The 26,413-nt window shown below is 42.5% G+C and overlaps 1 protein-coding gene across 3 annotated transcripts in view; it reads right to left on the bottom strand.

The window, feature by feature from the left end:
• Positions 1–5,241: 5,241 nt before the first annotated feature.
• ATP5F1C (ATP synthase F1 subunit gamma) overlaps positions 5,242–26,413 on the bottom strand; it is a 40,475-nt gene continuing 19,303 nt past the window's right edge. The window contains exons 5-10 of one of the 3 annotated variants that reach the window (XM_073619443.1): positions 15,312–15,455; positions 15,144–15,208; positions 13,535–13,690; positions 13,151–13,247; positions 11,582–11,619; positions 5,242–5,359 (exon numbers count right to left, since the gene is read on the bottom strand). In XM_073619443.1, the coding sequence (XP_073475544.1) occupies positions 11,613–11,619; positions 13,151–13,247; positions 13,535–13,690; positions 15,144–15,208; positions 15,312–15,455 (469 nt within the window). In that variant the 3' untranslated portion in view covers positions 5,242–5,359; positions 11,582–11,612. Of the gene's footprint in view, positions 5,360–11,581; positions 11,620–13,146; positions 13,248–13,534; positions 13,691–15,143; positions 15,209–15,311; positions 15,456–26,413 lie in introns of those variants that run through there. The other 2 variants (XM_073619444.1, XM_073619442.1) reach the window with 2 other exon arrangements.

Raw genomic sequence — 26,413 nt, 5'->3', positions numbered from 1 at the left:
CCCAGCACTGGCGATACTTAACCTAACTATTGAATCAATCCCATACTCATTCAGGCCAGTGATCACTCATATCCTCCTGGCAGCAAGACTCAACATAACCAGAAATTGGAAGTCTGACAATCCCTTGACAATAACTCAAGTCATTGACTTAGTATCCCTCCACTACAGCTACGAGATCACAACAGCTACGCACACTGGCCAGGTGACCAAAACAAACAAGAACTGGCAACCATGGACTAACTGGACTACGCAATGCGCAAACCACTAACCTAAACACTGATACATACCCCTTCTTCTTGACCGAGCAATACCTTTAAGTAGACAAGAGAAACAAGTTGTATGCAACAGCTAGTTATAACTAGCACATATTTACCAATTTAATCTTATGAAAGACAGGGCCTCTTCACTCCTGTGGCACTAAAGATCCCATTTGGGGTGCGACTCTAGTGAAGAGGTCAAACTACGCAAATACGAACAACAACTCCGGTAACTTAGAAGCTACAATAGATATATGTTTAATAAAAGTTATAACCAACCCAAGTTGGTGAATTGCTATATGTGTTGAAATCACAAGTTGAACAGTTTACCTTGTATTGACTAACCAAAATGTCGTTGCACGACATACAATGTCCAATTGTATAATGTAATTTCCATGAAAATCTTCAATAAAAATATTAAAAAAAAAAAAAATTGACTTTCCTGCATCCATAAACATAACTGTCAGGACCCTTTATTGTATATATGATTAGGAATTAGAAAACTGGCTGAACCGAATACCACATTTATTTTTGGCAGGTGGAAACTCACTTTGTATTCAGTTTTTTGCAAATTCACTTTAAAGTATAATTAAAGACATTTTTTTTACTAGTTTTGGATAGCGTGGAGAGCGATTAGAACACGTCAGGTTTTTATTTCTACATCTGCCCTGTTGGGGAGATTCACCCTCTGTATTTGTCCCATTATCATTGAAAGGTAAAGCAAATCCCACATCGCACAGGGAAAATCTTCCAATGGGCACAATAGTCGTGGTGCAAAGGAATTCCCTTAATTTGCAGGGATTTCCTCTCACTTCCTGTTTTGGCTATGGAACAGAAAATGATAGTAAACTCTAATAGGACACAGATGACAAAAAAAAAAAAAAAAACCTGACAGAGGATATACCCGTCCCTTACTCTATCCAAAAGAAAAAACACAAGTTTTGCCTATAGTTCTACTTTAAAATAAATCTGTGATCAGGTTACTGGCAAACTATTTACATGTGCATAACATACATTAAAAATGACATTTATGGCCTATTCACACTTGTCTGTTTTCCTGTGTTAAAACACAAATTTTACTGCATCTGTTCACCCCCATTTATGACATTGGAGCGTACTTGCTTCTAATCTCGGCAAGACCACAATGAGAGCAGTGAAAACTGTTCCACACAGATCTAGTTTTATCTTTTATTTGTACGTGTACACTTTGTTCTTCTGTGTTTAACCTGTGTGTCAAATTGGAAAGATCATTATTTGCGGTTTCTTCACCAAATCTATTAAGGTCCCTCGCACACAGGGGTGTCTAGCTGCAGTGCATATTTCTGAGCGTTTTAGTGCTCTCAACAGGGACAGGTGCAGCATTCAGCCCCACCGCCCACAGCCTGTCAAATGCTAAGGCAGGCCGTTGCAGGATGTTTAGGGCCTGAGCATTAGGCCCTTAAACTAGAACTATAGGCAACCCCCCCCCCCCCCCCCCCCCCCATTCTGGATAGAGCAGATTTTTTTTCTGCCATCTATTTCCCATTGCGGAGATTTCCCTTCACCTCCTGCCCCATAGCCAAACAGTAAGTGAAATGCAATCCCTGCAAATTAAGGGAATTCCAGGTCACCATTAGAAAATTTCACCTCTATTACTTTTCGGGGGGACAACCCAAAATTAGGGATTTTCTTTACTTTTACCTTCAATGATAATGGTAAACAGGTCAAATAGAGTGGATGAATCTCCTTAACAGGGGGCACCGAAAGCAATAAAAACTGACAAGCATTCTAATCCCTCTGCACTCTATCAACAAAAAAAACAAAAACACCTTTTCCCCTTAGTTATACTTTAACATAAGGCCCCAAACAGGAGTACCACTTGGTACAGTGTTCAGACTCGTCCAGCCATTGCCAGCCACAGACAGTCAGGCTGCAGGCCGTAGGGTTGGATGCTGCACCTGGCTCTCCTGGGTGCACTAAAACAGCGGGAAGAATGCACAGCAGCTGGATGCCCCAGAGTCAGCCAAAAGTTTGCTGTTTTTAAGTTTTGGATAAAGATGGAAACAATAGAATGCTTTTTAGGTTTGAAATGTCTTCCCTCGTGAGGCACAGACAGCAAATGCATGATATGCACTGTACTAAAAAATGTTTTACTGTTGTATCCTTCTTGGACAGTGTCCATTCTCTGCTTTGTCTAAATATCAGCAACAGTAGGTTAAGTCTACCAAAAAAAATTAAAATAAAGAATTGGAGGTGCCAACCCTTCCACCTAAAACGAAAAAAAGTTAGGGCTGGATTTTAACTGACGGCATGGTAATTTCAAAATTAAATTACATTTTTAATCGAGCAGAGTGGAATATGTGAGACCTATAATCAAACCTTAACCACTTGAGCTCCATAAGGTTTTACTCCCTCCATGACCAGGCCATTTATTGCTATTCAGCACTGCGCTATATTTTAACTGGCAGTTGCGGACACGCAACACTGTAGGCAAATTAACTTTTTATAATTTTTTTTTTCAAATAGAGCTTTCTTTTGGTGGTATTTGATCACCACTGGGTTTTTCATTTATTTTATGAACAAAAAAAGAAAATTTTGAAAAAAAAAAAAAAAAAAATTCCATTATAAAACATCCAATAATAAAAAAAAAATAATCTAATTTCCATTTATGCCAAAATGTATTCTGATACATGTCTTTAGTAAAGAAAAAAAAAAAAAAAAAAGACCAATACTTGTATATTAAATTGGTTTGTTATAGGGCAGGGGTGTCAAACTCAATTTCATCATGGGCCAAAATCAGCATTATGGTTGCCCTCAAAGGGCCAGTTTTATATGTAAGACTTTATAATTGTATCTACTCTTTATCATATTAACTGCCTGTGTATTTGATTATTACGGGTTTTAGTAATAACTGAAGACTGTGAAGGACAGGTGCAGTCTGGCATGAAGCCCACTCACAGCCCTTGGGAAGAGCAGACACGAGCACATCCATGGCTGCACAGAGAAGGGAAGGATTTTTTAGCAGGAGCTCTGTCCTCTCCGTTACAGACTACTGAGACAAGGTGGGGGTGGAGGTGAGGGGTGTGCTGCAGGAGAGGTGTGAGGGCCACATGAAATGGCCTGGAGGACCACATTCGGCCCACAGGCCTCGTGTCTGACACGTGTTATAGCGTCTTCAAACTATGGTATATACCAGGCATCTCTAAACGGCAGACCGCGGGCCGAATCCGGACCCAGTAGCAGCCCTATCCGGCCCACATCCTCAACAAATAGATGCCTGAGTGTTCTCTACCCTCTGTCGGCTTGCCTGCCCGCCACTAACATCCTCGAATACATGGGAGGCACAGCAGGTCTCTCCCTTTCATCATCGCATCACTCTCCCTTCCCCCCCCCTCCCCACACTGCCCTATTTCACACAAGCCTGGAAAAACTGCAGGTCAGGACAAAGGGCAGCGGGACTTAACAAGTTACAAAGTGGGTGGTTGGTTGCTAGGCAGTGGGGCGGTCCCAGCAACCTATCACCCACCTTTAACTTGAAAAGTCCCGCCTTGCCATGCGTGCTTCCCAGCTTGGGTGAATAAGGTAGGGTAGTGTGGGGAGGGTGAGGAATGCTGCGATTAAGAAAGGGACAGTCTGACTCTTGATGGGGGGGGGTTGTTGGGGAGTCGAGTCTGTGACGGAAGGGGGGAGTCGAGTCTGTGATGGAAAGGGGGGGGGGGGGGGAGCAGTCTGTGATGGAAAGGGGGGGGGGGGGAGCAGTCTGTGATGGAAAGGGGGGGGGGGAGCAGTCTGTGATGGAAAGGGGGGGGGGGGAGCAGTCTGTGATGGAAAGGGGGGGGGCAGTCTGTGCTGGAGAGGATCTGTGATTGGGGGATCTGTGATGGGGGTGAAGGGGATCTGTGATGAAGGGGGGTCTTTAAAGGGACACGCTGTGATGGGGCGGCCTGTAACGGGTTTGGGGGTCTCAGATGGGGGACTGTGATGTAAAAAGGGAGGGATGTGCTGTGAAGGGGGGGACTGAGGGCACTGATGTAAGGGCTTGTTCACACTTGTGCAGAGATCTATGTTTTTCTGCCCTAGAAAAACAAAAAGGTACCTACAAGGGCAATAGGAAACTCTTGTGACGTGCACGGGAGGCTGTGATGTAAAGGATCGGAGTCATCACCAATATGACACTCGGACCTCCGCTGGAAGAAAATTTTACCGATTAGCCCCCCCGTGAATTTTAATTCAGTACCCCTGGTATATACAGTGTACTGGAATTTATACAGCTACAGACAGTATACTGTAATCAGCGTCTTATGTCGTGTATGACTGACAGGTTGGTGGGTAATCTGGCACAATGGATACCCATGGTCCTGAGGGGGCAGCAAGTCTCTAGGCATTGACAAGGAGTAAGATACGCTCCTCCCCCCCCACCCCCGAGCACAAAACCTGAGCACAGGAGAGTTATTTTTTTGACTAACAGACGCTATCTGGGAGGGTCACTGACATCACTAGTGACAATATTAGAGGGTTAATACTGTACACTGACTGAGAAGGGGTTAACATCTAGGGGCAATCAAGGGGTTAACTGTGTGCCAATGTGTAATGTGTGCTGCTTTTACTACTATCTGGCTGTTTTTTCTCCCTGCTTTTCAGGGAGAACAGACAGCTAGATCGCTGTTCACAGTACACAGAACTCTGTGTGTGATTGGACACAGCCGATCAACTGACTTTAGCCAAAATAATTGTCTGAAATCAGCTGCCAAACTCATGCTGTGTCCAATCACAACACAAGTCGAGCACAGCGAGCAATCATGCATGCCCCAAACCTGGATGCAAGCTGGCAACGTACAAGTACATTGTCTGGCCTGCCTGTGCCACCCGCAGTAAACCTATTGTGGGCGGGCAGGTTAATCAGGTTTTAGACATTTAGTAAACATATGTCACAAACACGGCACATATCCTGAGTATTACATGGTTTCTAAAAGAAAAACATCAAGGACTTAGAGACAAAGCAAAGTCCACGTAAGGTGTTTATTGTAATATAATTTACAAATATTGGTTTTCTTCATAAAATGAACCAACTCTTTCTCAGACGTAAAGATCCACAGACATCCAGGTAAGCCCAATTACATTATCTGAAAAGGAAAGGGATCTTTTATTATAATGGTATGAAAATACAAAACAATATTTTTTTAAACAAAGGTATGTTACTGATGAAAATATATCAAACTATTTACTGAATAAAAAAAAAATGTGCAAAGTTGTGTTTTCTACAGATTGAATCTCAGATATTTTCATTCAGACTCAAATCCCCCTGGAGTGGAGGTTCTGAAACTTGTTCTTTGGCCTCCTTCCATTTGTGAAACTGTCTTACAAAATACTTGTGAGTAGCCTAGATAAATAATTGCTCAGGATGAAAGCAGACTGGTTAGTCATACACGGACCAGTTTTTAAAGCCAAAGGATCTGTCTGTGCAAAGCTTCCCTCGCTGTTGGGCAGAAAACTATTTCTCAAACATATATACAGTGGGGCAAAAAAGTATTTAGTCAGCCACCAATTGTGCAAGTTCTCCCACTTAATAAAGATGAGAGAGGCCTGTAATTGTCATCATAGGTATACCTCAACTATGAGAGACAAAATGTGGAAACAAATCCAGACAATCACATTGTCTGATTTTTGAAAGAATTTGCAAATTATGGTGGAAAATAAGTATTTTGTCAATATCAAAAGTTCATCTCAATACTTTGTTATATATCCTCTGTTGGCAATGACAGAGGTCAAACGTTTTCTGTAAGTCTTCACAAGGTTGTCACACACTGGTTCTGGTATGTTGGCCCATTCCTCCATGCAGATCTCCTCTAGAGCAGTGATGTTTTGGGGCTGTCGCTGGGCAACACAGACTTTAAACTCCCTCCAAAGGTTTTCTATGGGGTTGAGAACTGGAGACTGGCTAGGCCACTCCAGGACCTTGAAATGCTTCTTACGAAGCCAATCCTTCGTTGCCCAGGCGGTGTAAGTTTGGGATCATTGTCATGCTGAAAGACCCAGCCACGTTTCATCTTCAATGCCCTTGCTGATGGGAGGAGGTTTGCACTCAAAATCTCACGATACATGGCCCCATTCATTCTTTCATGTACACGGATCAGTTGTCCTGTTCCCTTTGCAGAGAAACAGCCCCAAAGCATGATGTTGCCACCCCCATGCTTCACAGTAGGTATGGGGTTCTTTGGTTGCAAATCAGCATTCTCTCTCCTCCAAACACGACGAGTTGTGTTTCTACCGAACAGTTCTACTTTGGTTTCCTTTGACCATGCAACTCAGCATTCTCTCTCCTCCAAACACGACGAGTTGTGCTTCTACCGAACAGTTCTACTTTGGTTTAATTTGACCATATGACATTCTCCCAATCCTCTTCTGGATCATCCAAATGCTCTCTAGCAAACCTCAGACGAGCCCAGAAATGTACTGGCTTAAGCCAGGGGACACGCCTGCCACTGCAGGATCTGAGTCCCTGGCGGCGTAGTGTGTTACTGATGGTAGCCTTTGTTACGTTGGTCCCAGCTCTCTGCAGGTCATTCACTAGGTCCCCCCGTGTGGTTCTGGGATTTTTGCTCACCGTTCTTGTGATCATTTTGACCCCACGGGGTGAGATCTTGCGTGGAGCCCCAGATCGAGGGAGATTATCAGTGGTCTTGCATGTCTTCTATTTTCTAATTATTGCTCCCACAGTTGATTCCTTCACACCAAGCTGCTTGCCTATTGCAGATTCAGTCTTCCCAGCCTGGTGAAGGTCTACAATTTTGTTTCTGGTGTCCTTCGACAGCTCTTTGGTCTTCACCATAGTGGAGTTTGGAGTGTGACTGTTTGAGGTTGTGAACAGGTGTCTTTTATACTGATAACAAGTTCAAACAGGTGCCATTAATACAGGTAATGAGTGGAGGACAGAGGAGCCTCTTAAGGCCCGGTTCACACTGATGCTTTGTGATTTTGTTCCGTTTTTTGGCGAATTTACCGCGATTTTACCGCGAATTTACCGCGATTTTACCGCGAATTTCAGGAGTTGGATATAGCTGCGATTGATAGTCTAGCCAATGGAATCATAATGTAAAAAAAAAAAAAAGGGTCTTAACTTCCTGTGTACTTCCTGGTTTTTGTGGAGAGTAGTGTGGTGGAATTCGCACATATGTGAACCATCAATGCGATTCAAGAACGATTTACATTGATGTCTATGGAGACTAAATTCGCAACGCAACGCAGTAAACTCGCACAGGACCTTTTTTTCACGCAGGTTATATTCGCAACGCGTCGATGTGAACGGCACTAATGTTAATCTATGTAATTTAAATGACTTGCGAATTTGAGCGATCGCAACGGCTCAAATTCGCAATAGAATTCGCAGCAGTGTGAACCTAGCCTAAAGAAGATACAGGTCTGTGAGAGCCAGAAATCTTGCTTGTTTGTAGGGGACCAAATACTTATTTTCCACCATAATTTGCAAATAAATTCTTTCAAAAATCAGACAAAGTGATTGTCTGGATTTGTTTCCACATTTTGTCTCTCATAGTTGAGGTATACCTATGATGACAATTACAGGCCTCTCATCTTTTTAAGTGGGAGAACTTGCACAATTGGTGGCTGACTAAATACTTTTTTGCCCCACTGTATCCAAACAGATGCAGCCACTGTTCAGGTATTCTGACAACCAGGGGCCCAGCAGGGGGATTTGTCCATCCACGCTATGTAGCAAGGATGGAGGAATCTGCAGATTTATTTTTCATTCAGTCATAAAAGCTGTAATAGTGTATGGCCAGCTTTACACTGACCCGTCAGGTAATAGCAGTGTAGTTATCAAGAACAGACAGGCTTCGTACAAGTCCATTGTCAAATGTCTCAGAACATTCTTTGGACGTAAAAAAAAAAAAAAAAATACAATCATCAAAAGATAGTCAAGAGCTCCTAAAGCTTTAGGCTCCATGCACACTAGCGTTTTTTTCTGCTCCCAGAAGCTAAATAAGTAGTGTTATCCTATGTGTCCATGCACACTGCTTTAGGCTATTAGGCTGGGTTCACATATATGCAAAGAATGCGGGTTTCCCCACATCAAAACGTGCATGACATGCGAGCGTGACTGGCTCTCAATGGAGCAGGTTCACACAGATCCATGATGGCCACAGAGCGGATTGAAAAAGTGTCTTGTGCGTGTTTGGGTCTGGTTCAGGTGCGAATTCAGGCGAAAAGTCGGACCTGAATCGCACCTGAACCTGTGAACTGACGCGCCCCAGATCCCAGGCACGAACCCGCGGCCGCACATATGTGAACCCGGCTTTAACGTTTGAGCTTCAGCATTTAGGAGAAGAAAAAAAAAAATAGTTTGTGTAGTTTCTTGGAGTGCTTTTCCAGCAGAAACGCTCCCAATTGCGTATTTAGCTTCTTTTTTTTTTTTCCTTTTACTGCAAAAACGCTAATGCTCCTAAAATGCTACTACAAAAAGCTATTGCCAGCATTTTTTTAGCTTGGGAAAAAAAAAAAAAAACACAGTACTAAGAAAATACACAGACTGCCACTGCTTAAATCTTCTCACGAAACGTCCGATTGCCTGTTATGCTGATCCTAAGGATTTAATACTTAAAATCCCAACACAGAACAAGTATGTGGATCAAGAGTTTTTGCTTTCCCCTTGAAGGGCCACATACTTGTGCCATATCAGTGGCACAAAGTATTAGGAACAGAGACAACAATGAAAGGTCCGCAATTTTCTAAATCTCTCAATCCAGACTACAGCCATGGCCAAAAGTTTTGAGAATGACACAAATATTTTTCACAAAGTCTGCTGCCTCAGTTTTTATGATGGCAATTTGCATATACTGCAGAATGTTATGAAGAGTGACCAGATGAATTGCAATTAATTGCAGAGTCCCGCTTTGCCATGAAAATGAACTTAATCCCATAAAAAAAAACATTTCCACTGCATTTGTGAAGGCTTCAGGGTGTCCAAGTCCAGCAAGCACCAGGACCGACTCCTACAGTGGATTCAGCTGTGGGATCGGGGCACCACCAGTGCAGAGCTTGCTCAGGAATGGCAGCAGGCAGGTGTGAGTACATCTGCACACAGTCAGGCGAAGACTCTTGGGAGGACGGCCTGGTGTCAAAGGGCAGCAAAGAAGCCACTTCTCTCCAGGAAAAACAAACATCAGGAACAGACTAACATTCTGCAAAAATGTACAGGGAATGGACTGCTGAGGACTGGGAGAAAGGCATTTTCTCTGATGAATCCCCTTTCCGATTATTTAAGGCATCCGGAAAAAACCTTGTCCGGAGAAGAAAAGGTGAGCTCTACCATCAGTCCTGTGTCATGCCAACAGTAAAGCATCCGGAGATCATTCATGTGTGTGTTTGCTTCTCAACCAAGGGCGTGGGCTCACTCAAAGTTTTGCCTAAGAACACAGCCAAGAATAAAGAATGGTACAAAAACCTCCTCCGAGAGTAACTTCTCCCAACTACCCAAGAACAGTTTGGTGACGAACAATGCCTTTTACAGCATGATGGAGCACCTTGCCATACAGCAAAAGTGATAACCAAGTGGCTTGGGGAACAAAACATGGAAATTTTGGGTCCATGGCCCAAGAAACTTCCCAGATCTTATACCATTGAAAACTTGTGGTCAATCCTCAAGAGGCAGTGAACAAAAAAACACCACAAATTCTGACAAACGCCAAGCATTGATTATGCAAGAATGGGCTGCCGTCAGTCAGGATGTGGCCCAGAAGTTGAGTGACAGCATGCTGGGGCAAACTGGAGAGGTCTTGAAAAAAAGAAGGGTCATCATTGCAAATATTGACTCTGCATAAAAACTTAATGTAATTGTCAATAAAATCCATTGACACTTACGAAATGCTTGTAATTATACTTCTGTATATCATAGTAACATCTGACAAAAAGATCTAAAAACACAGAAGCAGCAAACTTTGTGAAAATTAATATTTGTCTTTCTCAAAACTTTTGGCCACAGCTGTACCTTCAACCTAACGTGGCAGTTTAAAAAAGTAAAAGTAAACAAAGCCACTTTTACCCTCAGGCCAATTCTGACATTTCTCACATACATGTAAAATACATACATAGAACAGCGACAAACTACAGTACCTAAAAATCTCTATATGCGACGCTTTAAAAGCCTTTACAGGTAACCAGTTTAGAGTAAGGCCCCTTTCACATGGGTGGATAGAATTGTGCTTTTTGCTGCAGACAGATGAAGTTATCTACCGCAGCTAAACACAAACAATGCTTTCCTATGGCCCCATTTACACACTGCGTTTAGCAACAGTTTTGTTACATGCAGTTTTGTGCAGATAGAAAAAAAAAAAAATTAAAAGTTGACTGCATCCAGGAACGATTTTATCTGCACAGAACTGCAGGTAATCACAGTGTACTATTTCTCCTGCAGATAGCAGCAGCAACAAGGAAAGAAAAACCGGAAGCTCATCAGAAATGGCAAGAATGTTGCAACGCAGCTAATCGCAATGTACAACTGCAAGTGAACGCTGTGCCAGGATTCTCTGAATTTCAAAAATAACAAAACATGCTTTTAACAGCGGCAGAACAGCCGCCAATGTGAAAGGGGCCTTACGCAGGAGCTCTGGTGCTGGAATTATTGCTCTCGCTTGCACGTTCGTGGCAACACCTCATGTGTGGTCATTGTTTACATTTGCGTGAGGACTTACACATGCGTTTGTGCATGACCACTGGGGAATGGAGGCACTTTCAATTTTTTTTTTTTTTTTTTAAACTTTTACACCGTCTCTCTCATTTTATCAACTTTATTGCCATCACAAGGAATGAACAACATCCCTTTTGATAGGCAATAGGCATAACAGGTCCTCTTTATGGTGAGATCTGGGGTCTATTAGATCCCAGATATCTTCTCTGCCCTGAAAGCATCTGATCAAACTGAGATCTGTTTGATCAGATGCTGTACAAGCTGGTAACTGCTTGTAAGCGTCAAACCAAAACCGGAAGGGACAAAATCCTTGTTGCTTCCGGTTTCTTTCATCACAGAGGGAAGGCAGGTACAGATGTAGGTGCAGGCATCATTCTGGTATAACCGCTTCAACCCGAGGACGTACAGGTTCCAAGGGGTTGAAGTGGTTTAGGGGTACATCTTGGAGTGAGAAAAAAAAAATTAAAAACACACACACACTGCATCTCTGTATCACATGAACAGTCACATGTGTTATCCCTTTAAAGAACCTGCAAGTACAAAAAAACTGTTCACCATCGTCAGAAAGTGGTAAAGTACATAAAAAAAAAAAAAGTTCTACAATTCACTGTTGACACAATAAAACTACCAAAATATATGTTACCTGGCGACAATGATTCTTATTTTCGACCATTTCATCCCCTGGTAATAGTGTTAGAAACAGAACAAGCAAGTTAAAGCACACCATGCAAAATGCACACAATGTAAATGTTTTTTCACCTGAATGCATAGGATGCATTCAGTTGAAAAAATATGAGGGTTTACAACCCCTTTAAAGCGCAGTTCCAGGCTGAAATCCAACTAGGTTTTAAACAATAGAGCAGTCCACCCCCCCTCTCGTTTTTAGATAATTTTTATTGAAATTTTTTCTTTTTGGTACCTTTTCTTTGCATGTCCCAGAAGACGACGGGACCATTCAGAAAGCGCAGCGTGACTTGTGCATGTGCAGTAGGAAACTAACAGTGAAGCCTGGAGGCTTCACTGCCGGTTTCCCCCTTACTAGCAATGCCAGTGCCTGCACCCGAAGCCGATGGGTGGACCGGCTTAGGGTGCCAACATCACGGGAACCCTGGACAGGCAAGTGTCTCAATATTAAAAAAGTTAGCAGCTACAGCCAATTTTTTTTTTTTTTTTTTAATACAGGCTGGAACTCCGCTTTAAAAATATACTCTAAATGCCACAAATTACATTCTTTAGTGTTATAGGCTGATAAGAAGAAAAGGAATCTTCTACCTGCACATTATGAAAGGCTTACCCCACAACTAAGCTTGCCAGCGGCACACTGGCACCGCTGACAGGGCTTCCATCTTTACTTGGTTTTCCTTCCGGGTTTGCAGGCTATGGCTGTTTCAATGACCGAGCCGCAAGGGCTTCACTCTCGTGCATGTGCACAGAACACATCATCGTGGCACAGCCTTCTAAAGTGATGGTATGCCATCTTTTCAGAGTGCAATGCACACTTAGGAGATATTTTTGGTACCTACAGGTAAGCTTTATTTTAAAAAGGAAAAGTCCAGCCAAAGCTTGTTTGGCTGGGCTTCTATGGATCACAGGAGTGCAATTCGTTTTGCACTCCTGTGACCCGCTTTCAGCAAAGAGCGGGCTAAGGTCCACTCTCTGATGTCACGGATACCAGTCCAGGAACCACATCATTGCGATAATAAAGTCTGGATCCGCCAGGTGCCTGGACTGACACCCGTCTAAGCCCCTCAGCAAGCCGCTGAGAGCCTGAGATGGTCAGCTCTGCCACCGCCATGGCTCAGCGCTTCAATGGGCTCAAAGGGAGATGAGCAGAGAGCTGTGACTGAGTCTACAGCTCTCTGCTCACGGAGCTCTGAAAACCAAGTGATTGGCGGTGTTTGACCACTAGGCTTTCAGTGTAGAGGTGCTGGGGGGACAGATGCTGCATCCACCTAAGCAAATATGAATGCGGGAAAAAAAAAAAAAAAAAAAAAAAAAAAAGAAACCCATACTTCTCTTTTAAGCTTACCTGTAGGTAGAATTTAAAAAAATTAGTTTACTACCACTAACACAATCTTGGAATTTCCTGAAGTGGAGGAGCCGGATATAGAACACAACAGAGCACTCAATGATTCTTAGGTGCACAAGCTCAGTTGCCCCCCACCTGCCCTATATCAAAAGTCTCAGCCATGCAGTAATTCCTTGTACTTACAGGGCGGCTGCTCCAGAGATAATTTCAATAAGCTCCTTGGTGATGACAGCTTGACGAGTACGGTTGTAAGTCAATGTCAATTTGTCAATTATTTCAGCTAACGGGGAAAACAAAAAAATAATCAAAGTCAAGTTAACAAAATAAACGTTTGTTTCACAATTACACTACACATAGGTGAACAATTCCCACACCTCTGAGGTTATGTTGTGGATAAATGTGCACGTTCTTTGGGTCTTTTCAAGTCCCCAATAAATCCCAGGATGAGAAAAGACTGATAAAGTCCACAATACATGCTCACTCATTTTGCAGTAATACTAGAAATCCATGAAATAAATTATTTACATGTATGATCATTCCTTGCATTTTCAGCATATATCTACTTACAAGCATTCTTGCTGGCATTGTCCATAGCAGTCATCCTAGCACTCTGCTCACTTGTAGTGCCCTCTTTCAATGAGTAATAGATGATATTTGCCAAAGTAAACTCCTGGTAATTTCTCAGCACATCGGCATCAACGTCATCATAAACAGTGATACTGTCTGGAAAGGAACAGAAATATAAACTATGGGCATTGGTTTCTAAAACAAATTTCCTCCAAACTCAGCAATAAGGTTGCATTCACACCAGAGCGTTTTCAGCTCATAAAACACTTGTATAACGCCAGATAAATGTCCATAAATTGCCCAACAAGCAAAATCCCATTCATTTCAATGGCACCTGTTCACATCTAAGCGTTTTGTCACCTGAAGCAAAATGCCTGAAGCTCAAAAAAAGTACATGAGCTTCTTTTTGGGCAGATTACAGGCATTATTCTGCTTTTTACATCGGTGCCCTTTTGACCTGTACAAAAATCACAGCAAAATTGCAGTAAAAATGTTTTCTACTTAAAGCGGTTGTAAACTGCGCATGTTGCAAAAAATAAACCTGCAAGGCAATGGCATACTAGCACATTATGAAATATTCAACTTGGAACAAAGCCCTCCAGTGCTGTAATGTCACCGCTGAGAAGGCTGACACGTTCCCCCCGTCTTTCTTCCGGGTTCCTGTGCTCCAGCTGCGTGATTGGTTGGAGCTGCGAAGTCACTCCCACGCATTCAAGTAGGAGCCCTTGGTTCCAGGAAGAAGCTCTGAAGTTTCTGACAAGGTATGCCGGGTAAATATCTCCTGAACAGTGCACGTTTAGGAGATATTCATTTTACCTACAGGTAAGCCTTATTATAGGCTTACCTGTACGTAAAAATGACCAGCCGCAGTTTACAGCCACTTTAGGAAATCATGGATTTACCAACAGTGTTCAGACAGCAAGAGTTGACCCAAGAATCCTCTTAACCCTTTTCACCACTATTATGCATGTAAAACTCCCAGCCATTATAGCATTTGTTAGCAGATCTCCCCTGTGTAGTATGAACATGGAAGCTATCAGATACGAGCACTTCCAGACCCACAAGCTGTTTATCCCTGGCCACCCTAGCTGGGGAAGAGGCTGATTAAGCACATTCTGAGTGCAGAGGTGACAATAGGGTTCTAATAGACCCCTGATATCTCCTGTCATGTGCACTATGCCATCACATAAGGGTCTTGTCCGTCATCTTACAAACAATATTAAAGTTTTTTTTTTTTTTTTTAAATAAAAAGGGAGCAGCTCTTTTTTTACAAGAGGCTTAATATAAAATTACAGGTAACTTGACAAACCACCACTCTTCACCTCATACTGTAGAATTACATATCCCAACATGCTGAGAAATGTATCATAAAGCACAAGTAGCAAACTTCTGAAACCATGTACCCCAGGATACAGTAACAGTGCACATTATAGCAGTATGACCAATGACAGGCATTTAGCTGTAGCTAGCAAATCAATTCTTTGCTAGCAATTTGCAGCTGAACTCCTGCCTACTACAGGCAATCCCTGATAAGTTCTGTAGGTTTGTTCTGAAGGTGAATTTGGTAATTGCATATCCCTGTTCTATAGCAAAACAGGTCAACCCTTACCAGAATTGGCAACCGTGTCTAGAGAAAATATTGGCTTTTCTTCAGTCCTGTAGGAGATTACAGACCTGCAACAATACATGGCAACATTAGTTTTCAAGCATATGGAACAAACAATAGGAAAAAAAAAAAAAAAGAAAAAAAAAAAAAGAAGGGGAAATCGTTTTATACCTGAATCGATTGAACACCACAGATCCTTGGTCAAACTCATAGCCAGAGTTCAGCAGCTCAGATGCAATAAAAGAGGCATCACCAAAAGTGGGCGGCTTTCTACCAACATCTTTAAAGGTGATGAGGAAGTGGCTACCATGAGTCCTTAAATAATGGGAAACCAGCGTCAACATTTAAAATACCTTTTCTAATAGAGAATTTACTAAAATCACCTTGCAAAAAGACTTAAAGTGGATGTAAACCTGATTCATGAAATTTGAACTGGGCATATATCTCTGCAGTGTTTTGTTATCTCTCTTCAAAGCTATATGTCCCATAGCTGTCTTCTGCTTCGTTTGTCTGTTATCAGCCTGAGAACTTCTTTCCATCACATATGATTAGGGTTGTCCCGATACCGATACTAGTATCGGTATCGGCACCGATACCGAGCATTTGCCCAAGTACTTGTACTCGGGCAAATGCTCCCGATGCCTCCCCCGATACCTGAACTGTCAGCTGTGATCGGCGCGTGGGGGAGTTACAAGATTCTCCCCCGGCGGCTTTCACCAGCTTTAGTGACAGACAGCGGTGATCGCTCACAGCTGACTGTCACTGCATCCTCCTCCGTGCCCCCTCCTTTCCTCTGTCCCTCTCAGCTGTCCCCTCCATTCCTCTATCCTTATCTGTCCCCTCCGTTCTGCTCTTATCTGTCCCGTCCGTTCTCCCCCTCAGTTCCTCCGTCCTCCCCCTCCTCCTTCCTTTGTGTATGGATAGAGTCAGCTGACTCTGTCCATTCACATAACTGAAACATTGTAATCTCCTGTGATTACGATGTGTCAGTTTATGAATGGAGAGAAGCTGCGGTCTTCTCTCCATTCATTGTCAGTGCAGCTGATGCTGCAGAGAAAGGGACTGGGGAATCTCTATCCTCTGTCTCTTTCTCTGTCTCAAGGGGGAGATATCAGAGGTCTGTTAAGACCCCTGATATCTCACCAAAGCCCCCCAAAAGGGCTGATTAAAAAAAAAAAAAAAAAAAAAAAAAACAATAAAGAATAAAAGAAATATTATTCTAAAAAATAAAAATTGTAAAAAAAAAAAAAAAAATAACACACACATACAACGTTCACCCCCTCCCCCCCCCCCCCCCAAAAAAAAGCAAGCACTGTTAAAAAAAAAAAAAAAATGAAAAAAAAAAAACACTGTCACGTGACATTAAAAAAAAAGTATCGGTAATCGGTATCGGCGAGTACTTGAAAAAAAGTATCGGTACTTGTACTCGGTCCTAAAAAAGTGGTATCGGGACAACCCTACATATGATAAAAGCAGCCTGAGTTGTGTGTTGGGGAGGATGTTATAAATAGATTAGCAGAGCCCTAAACGATTCAGCAAACAGAGCTGAAAGTCTCTACCTATGAGGAGAGGGGGTGTGTGCACCTTTCCTCCAATCAGCTGCCTGCCCAGGCTTCACTGCAGTGCTAACCAGGAAGAGAATATCTGCAACAAGATGTGCACTTTCTAAACAGTATACAAAGATGAAGACAGCAGATATACATGTAAAATGTATGCAGGGAGATTTGTTTCATCTCTGTTTTTTTTTTTTTTTTTTTAAATGTAATGAAACCCTATACTGGAAAAAAAAGAAGGAGGCTGCCATTGCTTAACTCTCCAGATATTGCTAGTTCCCTTACCAGTCAATGCTTATCCAATATTTTCAATACTACTCAAATCACAAAGTTGAAACTAACGGGCTGAGATCAGGCACTCAGACTTTACAATGCCTTGAAAAGTTACACATTTTTCCATGTTACAACCAAAAACGTATTTTATTGTGATTTCATGTGATAGACCAACACAAAGTGGTACATAATTGTGAAGTGGAAGAAAAATGATATATTTATTTGTAAAAGAATTCGAAAACCATTTATGTGAAAAGCGTGGCGTGCATTTGAATTGAGTCAATACTTTGTAGAACCACCTTTCGCTGCAAGTCTTTTTGTGGATGTCTCCATCAGCTTTGCACATCTAGAGAGCTCAAAGCTCTGCCAGATTGGATGGAGAGCATCTATGAACAGCAATTTTCAAGTCTTGCCACAGATTCTCAATGGATTCAGGTGTGGACTTTGACTGGGTCTTCTAACACATGAATATGCTTTGATCTAAACCATTCCATTGTAGCTCTGGCTGTATGTTTAAGGTTGTTGTCCTGCTGGAAGGTGAACCTCTACCCCAGTCTCAAGTCTTAAGCAGACTAACAGGTTTTCATTTAAGATTGCTCTGTATTTGACTCCCTCCATCTTCCCATCAACTCTGATCAGCTTCCCTGGCCCTGCTGAAGAAAAGCAACACCCCACAACATGATGCTGCCACCACCATGTTTCACAGTGAGGATGGTTTGTTCAGGGTGATGTGCAGTGTTAATTTTTCGCCACACATAGCGTTTTGCGTTTAGGCCAAAAAGTTCAATTTTGGTCTCATCTGACCAAAGCACCTTCTTCCACATATTTGCTGTGTCCTCCACATGGCTTCTCACAAACTGCAAGTGGGACTTATGGATTTCTCCTTGCCACTCCTCCAAAGGCCAGATTTGTGGAGTGCACGACTAGTAGTTGTCCTGTGGACAGATTCTCCCACCTGAGCTGTGGATCTCTGCAGCTCCTCCAGAGTTACCATGGGCCTCTTGGCTGCTTCTCTGACAAGCCAGGCAGGGGGAGCATTAATCAGTTTAGGAGGACAGCCAAGTCTTGATAGGTTTGCAGTTGTGCCATACTCTTTCCATTTTCAGATGATGGATTGAACAGTGCACCGTAAGTTGTTCGAAGCTTGGGATATTTTTTTCATAACCTAACCCTGCTTTACACGTCTCCACAGCTTTATCCCTGACCTGTTTGGTGGGTTCCTTGGCCTTCATGATGCAGTTTTTTTCCACTAAGGTTCTCTAACAAACCTCTGAGGGCTTCACAGAACAGCTGTATTTCTACTAAGATTAAATTACAGACAGGTGGAGTCCATTTACTAATTAGATGACTTCTGAAGGCAATTGGTTCCACTAGATTTTAGTTAGGGGTATCAGAGTAAAGGGCGGTGAATACAAATGCACGGTACACTTTTCAGATATTTGTAAAAGTTTTTGAAAACCATTTATCATTTTCCTTCCACTTCACAATTATGTGCCACTGTGTTGGTTTATCACATAAAATCCCAATAAAATACATTTACATTTTTGGTTCTAACATGACAAAATGTGTAAAATTTCAAGGGGTATCAATACTTTTTCAAGACACTCTACATGCTGCATCCTAGATCCAAGTCAGTGTCTCAGCAAATGTTGACACCATAAAAACAATCAAGCAAATAGTATTTTCAGGAGGGGTCCATTTTGACAGTCTTTGACAGATGAAGTTAAGTGTCAGGGTTAGAGTTTGCTTTTAGGCTAAGCACTTTTTTTCAGCGCCAAATGTTTTGTGGAAAACCCCAATACTTGGTGCTGAGTGCTGACAACAAAACCCTATGCAGTCTGGTTTTATCTACCCAACCTGATGATTCTCTGTGACTGCGTATACATCTCACCACTAAAAAATCCCTTTCCAAAACAGGCATTAAAAAACTGGAACAAACTTAATCACTTCCCTCAAAAACAGTTTCCCAAACAGAATAAACCTTGTCACTAAAAAAAGTTAGGCTATTGGGTAAAATCTGCATAAAAACAGAATGCAATGATTTGCAAATCTCATAAACCCATATTTTGTTCACAATAGAAAACAGAATACATATTAAATGTTTAAACTGAGAAAATGTACCATATTAACAAAAAAAATAAGGTAATTTTGAAAGTGATGGTAGCAACATCTCAAAAAAGTTGGGCTAGGGTTAGGTTTACCATGGAGTAGCATCCCCCTTCTTTTCACACTTTGGAAACATCTGGGAACTGAGGAGACCAGTTGCTGGCGTTTTGAAAAGGAAGGTTGTCCTATTCTTGCCCAATATAGGATTCTAACTGCTCAACAGTCCTGGATCTTCTGTCGTATTTTTTGTTTAAAGATGCTACAAATATTTTTATTTTGTGCATATGGAATGAGCAGTTTGCATGCCTGGAAAGGCACCATCCATGCTGAAGGGTAAATCCAGTTTTAAAGCGGGGGTCCACCTATCTATCGTTTTTTTTTTTTGGAGTTCATTCACAAACTTTTCTTCTCAGCATTACATACTCAAATATTGTGTGTAATATGTCCACCTGTGTCAGATTTCGTCGGAAAGAATAACTTATATTATTCACTGCAGGCGGTTTCCATCTTCATTGTGGGCATCTGAAGCCCACAAGCATTTATTTCCTGGATGTGGTGAATGCTGTGCTCCCAGCATTCACCGCTCGTTCCCGCACATGCTCAGTGGCATCCTGGGAAGCCTGAGACTAGCTCCCAGGAGTCAGGGAGAGGCTAGAAACACGCCTACTCCCACGGGAGGAGAACCAGGAAGTGCAAAGAAGAATAGAAAAATAAAAGGTAATTACAGCGATTTAAATTTTTTTAAACGGCATGTCAGCATCTAGGCAAGGAAGAGAATACATACAGATATTGTTCAAAATTTGGGTGGAACCCCGCTTTAAGAGCAGCATATGCTCCCATCCAGACAACCTCTTTTTCAGGGAAGGTCTTGTATATTTCAGCAGGAAAGTGCCATACCGCATCTATGACAACAGAATTGCTTTTTAGTATAATAATTCAGGTTCTTGTCTGCAGGCAGGCAGTTAAGCACCTGAATTCTTATGCTAAAAAGCCATTCTGTTGTCATAGATGCAGTATGGCACTGTCCTGTTGAAAAAGATGTTGTCCGGATGGGAGCATATGCTGCTCTTAAACCTGGATTTAACCTTCAGCATTGATGTTGCCTTTCCAGATATGCAAGCTGCCCATTTCCATACACACTAATTGAAAATATTTGGCACATCTTGAAACGAAAAATACGACAAAGACGACCCAGGACTGTTGAGCAATACCACCAGAGATGCAGGCTTTTGAACTGAGCTCTAATAACAAGCCGGAAGGTACCTCTCCTCTTTAGTCCAGAGGACGCGGTGCCCATGGATTCCTGAAACCCATGCAGTGATGTCCATCACAGAATCATGATTGTTTTTAATACAGTGCCACTTGAGGGCCAGAAGGTCACTGGCATCAAATATTGAGTTTTATCCTTGTCCCTTGCGCACAGAGAGTTCTCCAGATTCTCTGAATCTTTTGATATTATGATGATGATATATTTAAAGTCTTTACAATTTTACGTTAAGGAACAATACTGTGAATTTGTTCAACCATTTTTAGACACAGCTTTTCACAGATTGGTGACCCTCTGCCCATCTTTACTTCTGTGACTCTCTAGGATGCTCTTTTTATACCCAATCAGGTAACTGACCTGTTGCTATTAAACCTAATTAGTTGCAAAATGTTCTTACAGCTCTTCCTTGTTAGTACCATGCACTTTGCCAGCTTTTTACTGCACTGTCCAAACTTTGAGATGTGTTGCTGCCATCAATTTTAAAATGACCATATTTTTTTTCTTAAAGTGGTTCTAAAGGCTCAAAGGTTATTTAGCTTCATGCATTCTATGCATGAAGCTAAAAAACCTTGTGTGTAGCAGCCCCCCCCCCCACTTACCTGAGGTTCATCAAGATCCAGCGAAATGCACAAAAGCCTTGGCTTTCCCTCCTCATTGGCGGAGACAGGAGCCACTGCTTGTCCATCACAGCCAGCGAGCCAATGAGAAGAGAGGGGGCGGAGCCGAGCCTCAAGCTCCGTGTCTGAATGGACACACAGAACAGAGGCTCTGGAGTGAGCCTGCATGGGTGCCCCAACAGAAAGCTGTTTGCTGTGGGGGCACTTGGCAGGAGGGAAGGGCACTGGTGGGGGACCCAAGAGGAGGATCAGGGCTGCTCTGTGCAAAAGCACTGCACACAGCAGGCAAGTATGACATGTTTGTTATTTAAAAAAAAAAAAAAAAAAAAAAACGAAAAAAACATAAAAGAAAAGAAAAAAAAAAAAAAAAAAAAAAAAACACACAACAACTTGTCTTTAATATCATTTTTAACCACTTGAGCCCCGGACCATTATGCTGCCTAAGGACCAGAGGTCTTTTTCCAATTTGGCACTGCGTCGCTTTAACTGCTAATTGCGCGGTCATGCAATGCTGTACCCAAACGAAATTTGCGTCCTTTACTTCTCACAAATAGAGCTTTCTTTTGATGGTATTTGATCACCTCTGCAGTTTTTATTTTTTGCGCTATAAACGGAAAAAGACCGAAAATTTTGAAAAAAAATGATATTTTCTACTTTTTGTTATAAAAAAAATCCAATAAACTAAATTTTAGTCATACATTTAGGCCAAAATGTATTCGGCCACATGTCTTTGGTAAAAAAAATGTCAATAAGCATATATTTATTGGTTTGCGCAAAAGTTATAGCGTCTACAAACTAGGGTACATTTTCTGTAATTTACACAGCTTTTAGTTTATGACTGCCTATGTCATTTCTTGAGGTGCTAAAATGGCAGGGCAGTACAAACCCCCCCCCAAATGACCCCATTTTGGAAAGTAGACACCCCTAAGAAATTGCTGAGAGGCATGTTGAACCCATTGAATATTTATTTTTTTTGTCCCAAGTGATTGAATAATGACAAAAAAAAAAAAAAATATTTACAAAAAGTTGTCACTAAATGATATATTGCTCACACAGGCCATGGGCCTATGTGGAATTGCACCCCAAAATACATTCAGCTGCTTCTCCTGAGTATGGGGATACCACATGTGTGGGACTTTTTGGGAGCTTAGCCGCGTACGGGGCCCCGAAAACCAAGCACCGCCTTCAGGATTTCTAAGGGTGTAAATTTTTGATTTCACTCTTCACTGCCTATCACAGTTTCAGAGGCCATGGAATGCCCAGGTGGCACAAAACCCCCCCAAATGACCCCATTTTGGAAAGTAGACACCCCAAGCTATTTGCTGAGAGGCATGGTGAGTATTTTGCAGCTCTCATTTGTTTTTGAAAATGAAGAAAGACAAGAAAAAAATTTTTTTTTTCTTTTTTCAATTTTCAAAACTTTGTGACAAAAAGTGAGGTCTGCAAAATACTCACTATACCTCTCAGCAAATAGCTTTGGGTGTCTACTTTCCAAAATGGGGTCATTTGGGGGGGGGGTTTGTGCCACCTGGGCATTCCATGGCCTCCGAAACTGTGATAGGCAGTGAAGAGTGAAATCAAAAATTCATGCCCTTAGAAAGCCTGAAGGCGGTGCTTGGTTTTCGGGGTCCCGTACACGGCTAGGCTCCCAAAAAGTCTCACACATGTGGTATCCCCGTACTCAGGAGAAGCAGCAGAATGTATTTTAGGGTGTAATTTCACATATTCCCATGGCATGTTTGAGCAATATATCATTTAGTGACAACTTTGTGCAAAAAAAAAAAAAAAAAAAAATTTGTCTCTTTCCCGCAACTTGAGTCACAATATAAAATATTCCATGGACTCGACATGCCTCTCAGCAAATAGCTTGGGGTGTCTACTTTCCAAAATGGGGTCATTTGGGGGGGTTTTGAACTGTCCTGGCATTTTATGCACAACATTTAGAAGCTTATGTCACACATCACCCACTCTTCTAACCACTTGAAGACAAAGCCCTTTCTGACACTCATTGTTTACATGAAAAAGTTATTTTTTTTTGCAAAAAAATTACTTTGAACCCCCAAACATTATATATTTTTTTAAAGCAAATGCCCTACAGATTAAAATGGTGGGTGTTTCATTTTTTTTTTTTCACACAGTATTTGCGCAGCGATTTTTCAAACGCATTTTTTGGGGAAAAAACACACTTTTTTAAATTTTAATGCACTAAAACACACTATATTGCCCAAATGTTTGATGAAATAAAAAAGATGATCTTAGGCCGAGTACATGGATACCAAACATGACATGCTTTAAAATTGCGCACAAACGTGCAGTGGCAACAAAATAAATACATTTTTAAAAGCCTTTAAAAGCCTTTACAGGTTACCACTTTAGATTTACAGAGGAGGTCTACTGCAAAAATTACTGCCCTCGATCTGACCTTCGCGGCGATACCTCACATGCATGGTGCAATTGCTGTTTACGTTTGACGACAGACCGCCGTTTGCGTTCGCCTTAGCGCGAGAGCAGGGGGCGACAGGGGTGCTTTTTTTTTTTTTTTTTTTTTCTTTATTATTTTTTTGCTTTTTTATCTTATTTTTAAACTGTTCCTTTCATTTTTTTTTTTTTTTTTTAATCATTTTTATTGTTATCTCGGGGAATGCAAATATCCCCTATGATAGCAATAGGTAGTGACAGGTACTCTTTTTTGAAAAAATTGGGGTCTATTAGACCCTAGATCTCTCCTCTGCCCTCAAAGCATCTGATGACACCAAGATCGGTGTGATAAAATGCTTCCCCAATTTCCCGATGGCGCTATTTACATCCGGCAAAATCTAAGTCATAAAATGATCGTAGCTTCCGGTTTCTTAGGCCATAGAGATGTTTGGAGCCACTCTGGTCTCTGATCAGCTCTATGGTCAGCTGGCTGAATCACCGGCTGCATTCTCAGGTTCCCTGTTGAGACAGGAGAGCCAGAGAAAAACACGGAAGACGGTGGGGGGGGGGGGGGGGGGGCATTCCCTCCCACGGCTTGTAAAAGCAGTCTAGAGGCTAATTAGCCACTAGGATTGCTTTTACATGAAAGCCGACCGCTGGCTGAAAAGAATGATACCAAGATGATACCTAAACCTGCAGGCATCATTCTGGTATAACCATTCAAAGTCGTGAATGGTGTACCTGAAGACAAAAAAATGGTTAACAATAAAGCACAGAAAACGGTAAAGTATAAAAAATTGCATACCTGAAAAGCAAACATGATAAAACATAATAACAATAAAACATTGCAGAATAGAATACAGTAAAAAAGAGCAGAACAATAGAGAGAATAGAGAGAGAGAGAACAATAAAACGACAACTATTTTTTTTTATTTTATATATATATTTTTTATTTTTTTTTTACACTTTTTTTGTAACTGTAACTTTTATAACGGTAACCAGTTCCAGGTTCGGGTCTCTCAAAATGCGATGGCATCTTGGGAGACCCTGCGAAAGTGTGCCTAGTCTGTGCAATGCTGTACCCTACGCTAATACTCAACTAGTGAATGGTAGCGTTCAAAACATTCACCAATGCAAAGACCAGGATTGTCAGGACAGGAGGGACAATAATAGCGGGTGTCACGCCTATATCCGCGCTTGCTGCAGACACGACATCTTTTTTGGGGGGGTTCGTTGGGTAGGGGTACTCGGGAGGACATAAAGAAAATGCCTCTCATGCAGCTGACTGCATTTGGTTGGGGATGTGAATGGGGGAAGTACGGGCGCTGCAGAAGCGGTGGGTTCCCAATTAGGATTGGCGAATGCAGCAGGAAGGGCATTATGGGCACGACGGGCCTGTGTTTGTCTTCTTGGTGGCAGCGGGACACTACTTGTGCTTGCCACCTCACCAGCTTGAACTGCACTTATAGGACTCGCCACGTCACCAAGTGTTAGTGCAGTGCTGGTTTGACTACGACCGGGGTGTACTAGGCCGCTGGCGCTTGCCAGTTCAATAAAAAGCTACCAAAAAAACTGTTAGCGATCGCAGGGATCAGGCCTGACTCTGCGAACGCTGCAGTTATGCGTTTAGTGTTTTGTAAGTGACAGTGATCGATCGATACTGCACTTAGGTGGGCTGGGCTGGGCGGAAGGGCAAAATGCAGGTGCTAGCAGGTATCTGGGCTGATCCCGCTAACACTGCGTTTTTGGGAACCCTAAACTGCTGGGGACGCCAGTATAGATCTGATCGGATCAGATATTGATCCGTTCAGATACTATACCACTAAGGGAGGTGTACGGTGCGTGCGTGGGTGTTAGTGGTACTGGCGCTAATTTGACGCTGCTTGGGGCTGGTGCTTGCCAGTTCACCAAAATACTACCAAAAAAACTGTTAGCGATCGCAGGGATCAGGCCTGACTCTGCGAACGCTGCAGTTATGCGTTTAGTGTTTTGTAAGTGTCAGTGATCGATCGATACTGCACTTGGGTGGGCTGGGCCGGGCGGAGGGGCAAAACGCAGGTGCTAGCAGGTATCTGGGCTGATCCCGCTAACACTGCGTTTTTGGGAACCCTAAACTGCTGGGGACGCTAGTATAGATCTGATCGGATCAGATATTGATCCGATCAGATACTATACCACTAAGGGAGCTGTACGGTGCGTGCGTGGGTGTTAGCGCTACTGGCGCTAACCTGACGCTGCCTGGGGCTGGTGCTTGCCAGTTCACCAAAATACTACCAAAAAAACTGTTAGCGATCGCAGGGATCAGGCCTGACTCTGCGAACGCTGCAGTTATGCGTTTAGTGTTTTGTAAGTGACAGTGATGGATACTGCACTTGGGCTGGGCCGGGCGGAGGGGCAAAACGCAGGTGCTAGCAGGTATCTGGGCTGATCCCGCTAACACTGTGTTTTTGGGAACCCTAAACTGCTGGGGACGCTAGTATAGATCTGATCGGATCAGATATTGATCCGATCAGATACTATACCACTAAGGGCGTGGGTGTTAGCGGTACTGGCGCTAATCTGACGCTGCCTGGGGCGACGCATATCACCGCCGGGCGATCAGGGGGCTAAACCTTTATTCGGTAATAAACGGCGGGTTCCCTGACACTATAAAAAATAAACAAACTAACCAGCGTCACCCGCAACAGTTATACGGTGATCAGTGGTGAAAGGGTTAACTAGGGGGCAATCAAGGGGTTAAAACATTTATTAGATAGTATATGGGGGTCCCTGTCGCTATAAAACGCTGACGGCGAACCTAAATATTTACCTCACTAACTAGCGTCACCAGCGACACTAATACAGCGATCAGAAAAATGATCGCTTAGTGACACTGGTGACAGGGGGTGATCAAGGGGTTAAAACTTTATTAGGGGGGGTTAGGGGGGTATCCTAGACCTAAAGGGGGGTAATACTAACTGTCCCAACACTGTAACTGTCACAAACTGACACCAATGCAGTAATCAGAAAAAAAAAAAAAAAAAAACTGCTGGTGTCAGT

This window comes from Aquarana catesbeiana, linkage group LG03 (genome assembly GCF_042186555.1).
Source record: "Aquarana catesbeiana isolate 2022-GZ linkage group LG03, ASM4218655v1, whole genome shotgun sequence".
Lineage (NCBI taxonomy): Eukaryota > Metazoa > Chordata > Amphibia > Anura > Ranidae > Aquarana > Aquarana catesbeiana.
This window is presented reverse-complemented; position numbering and strand designations above follow the sequence as displayed.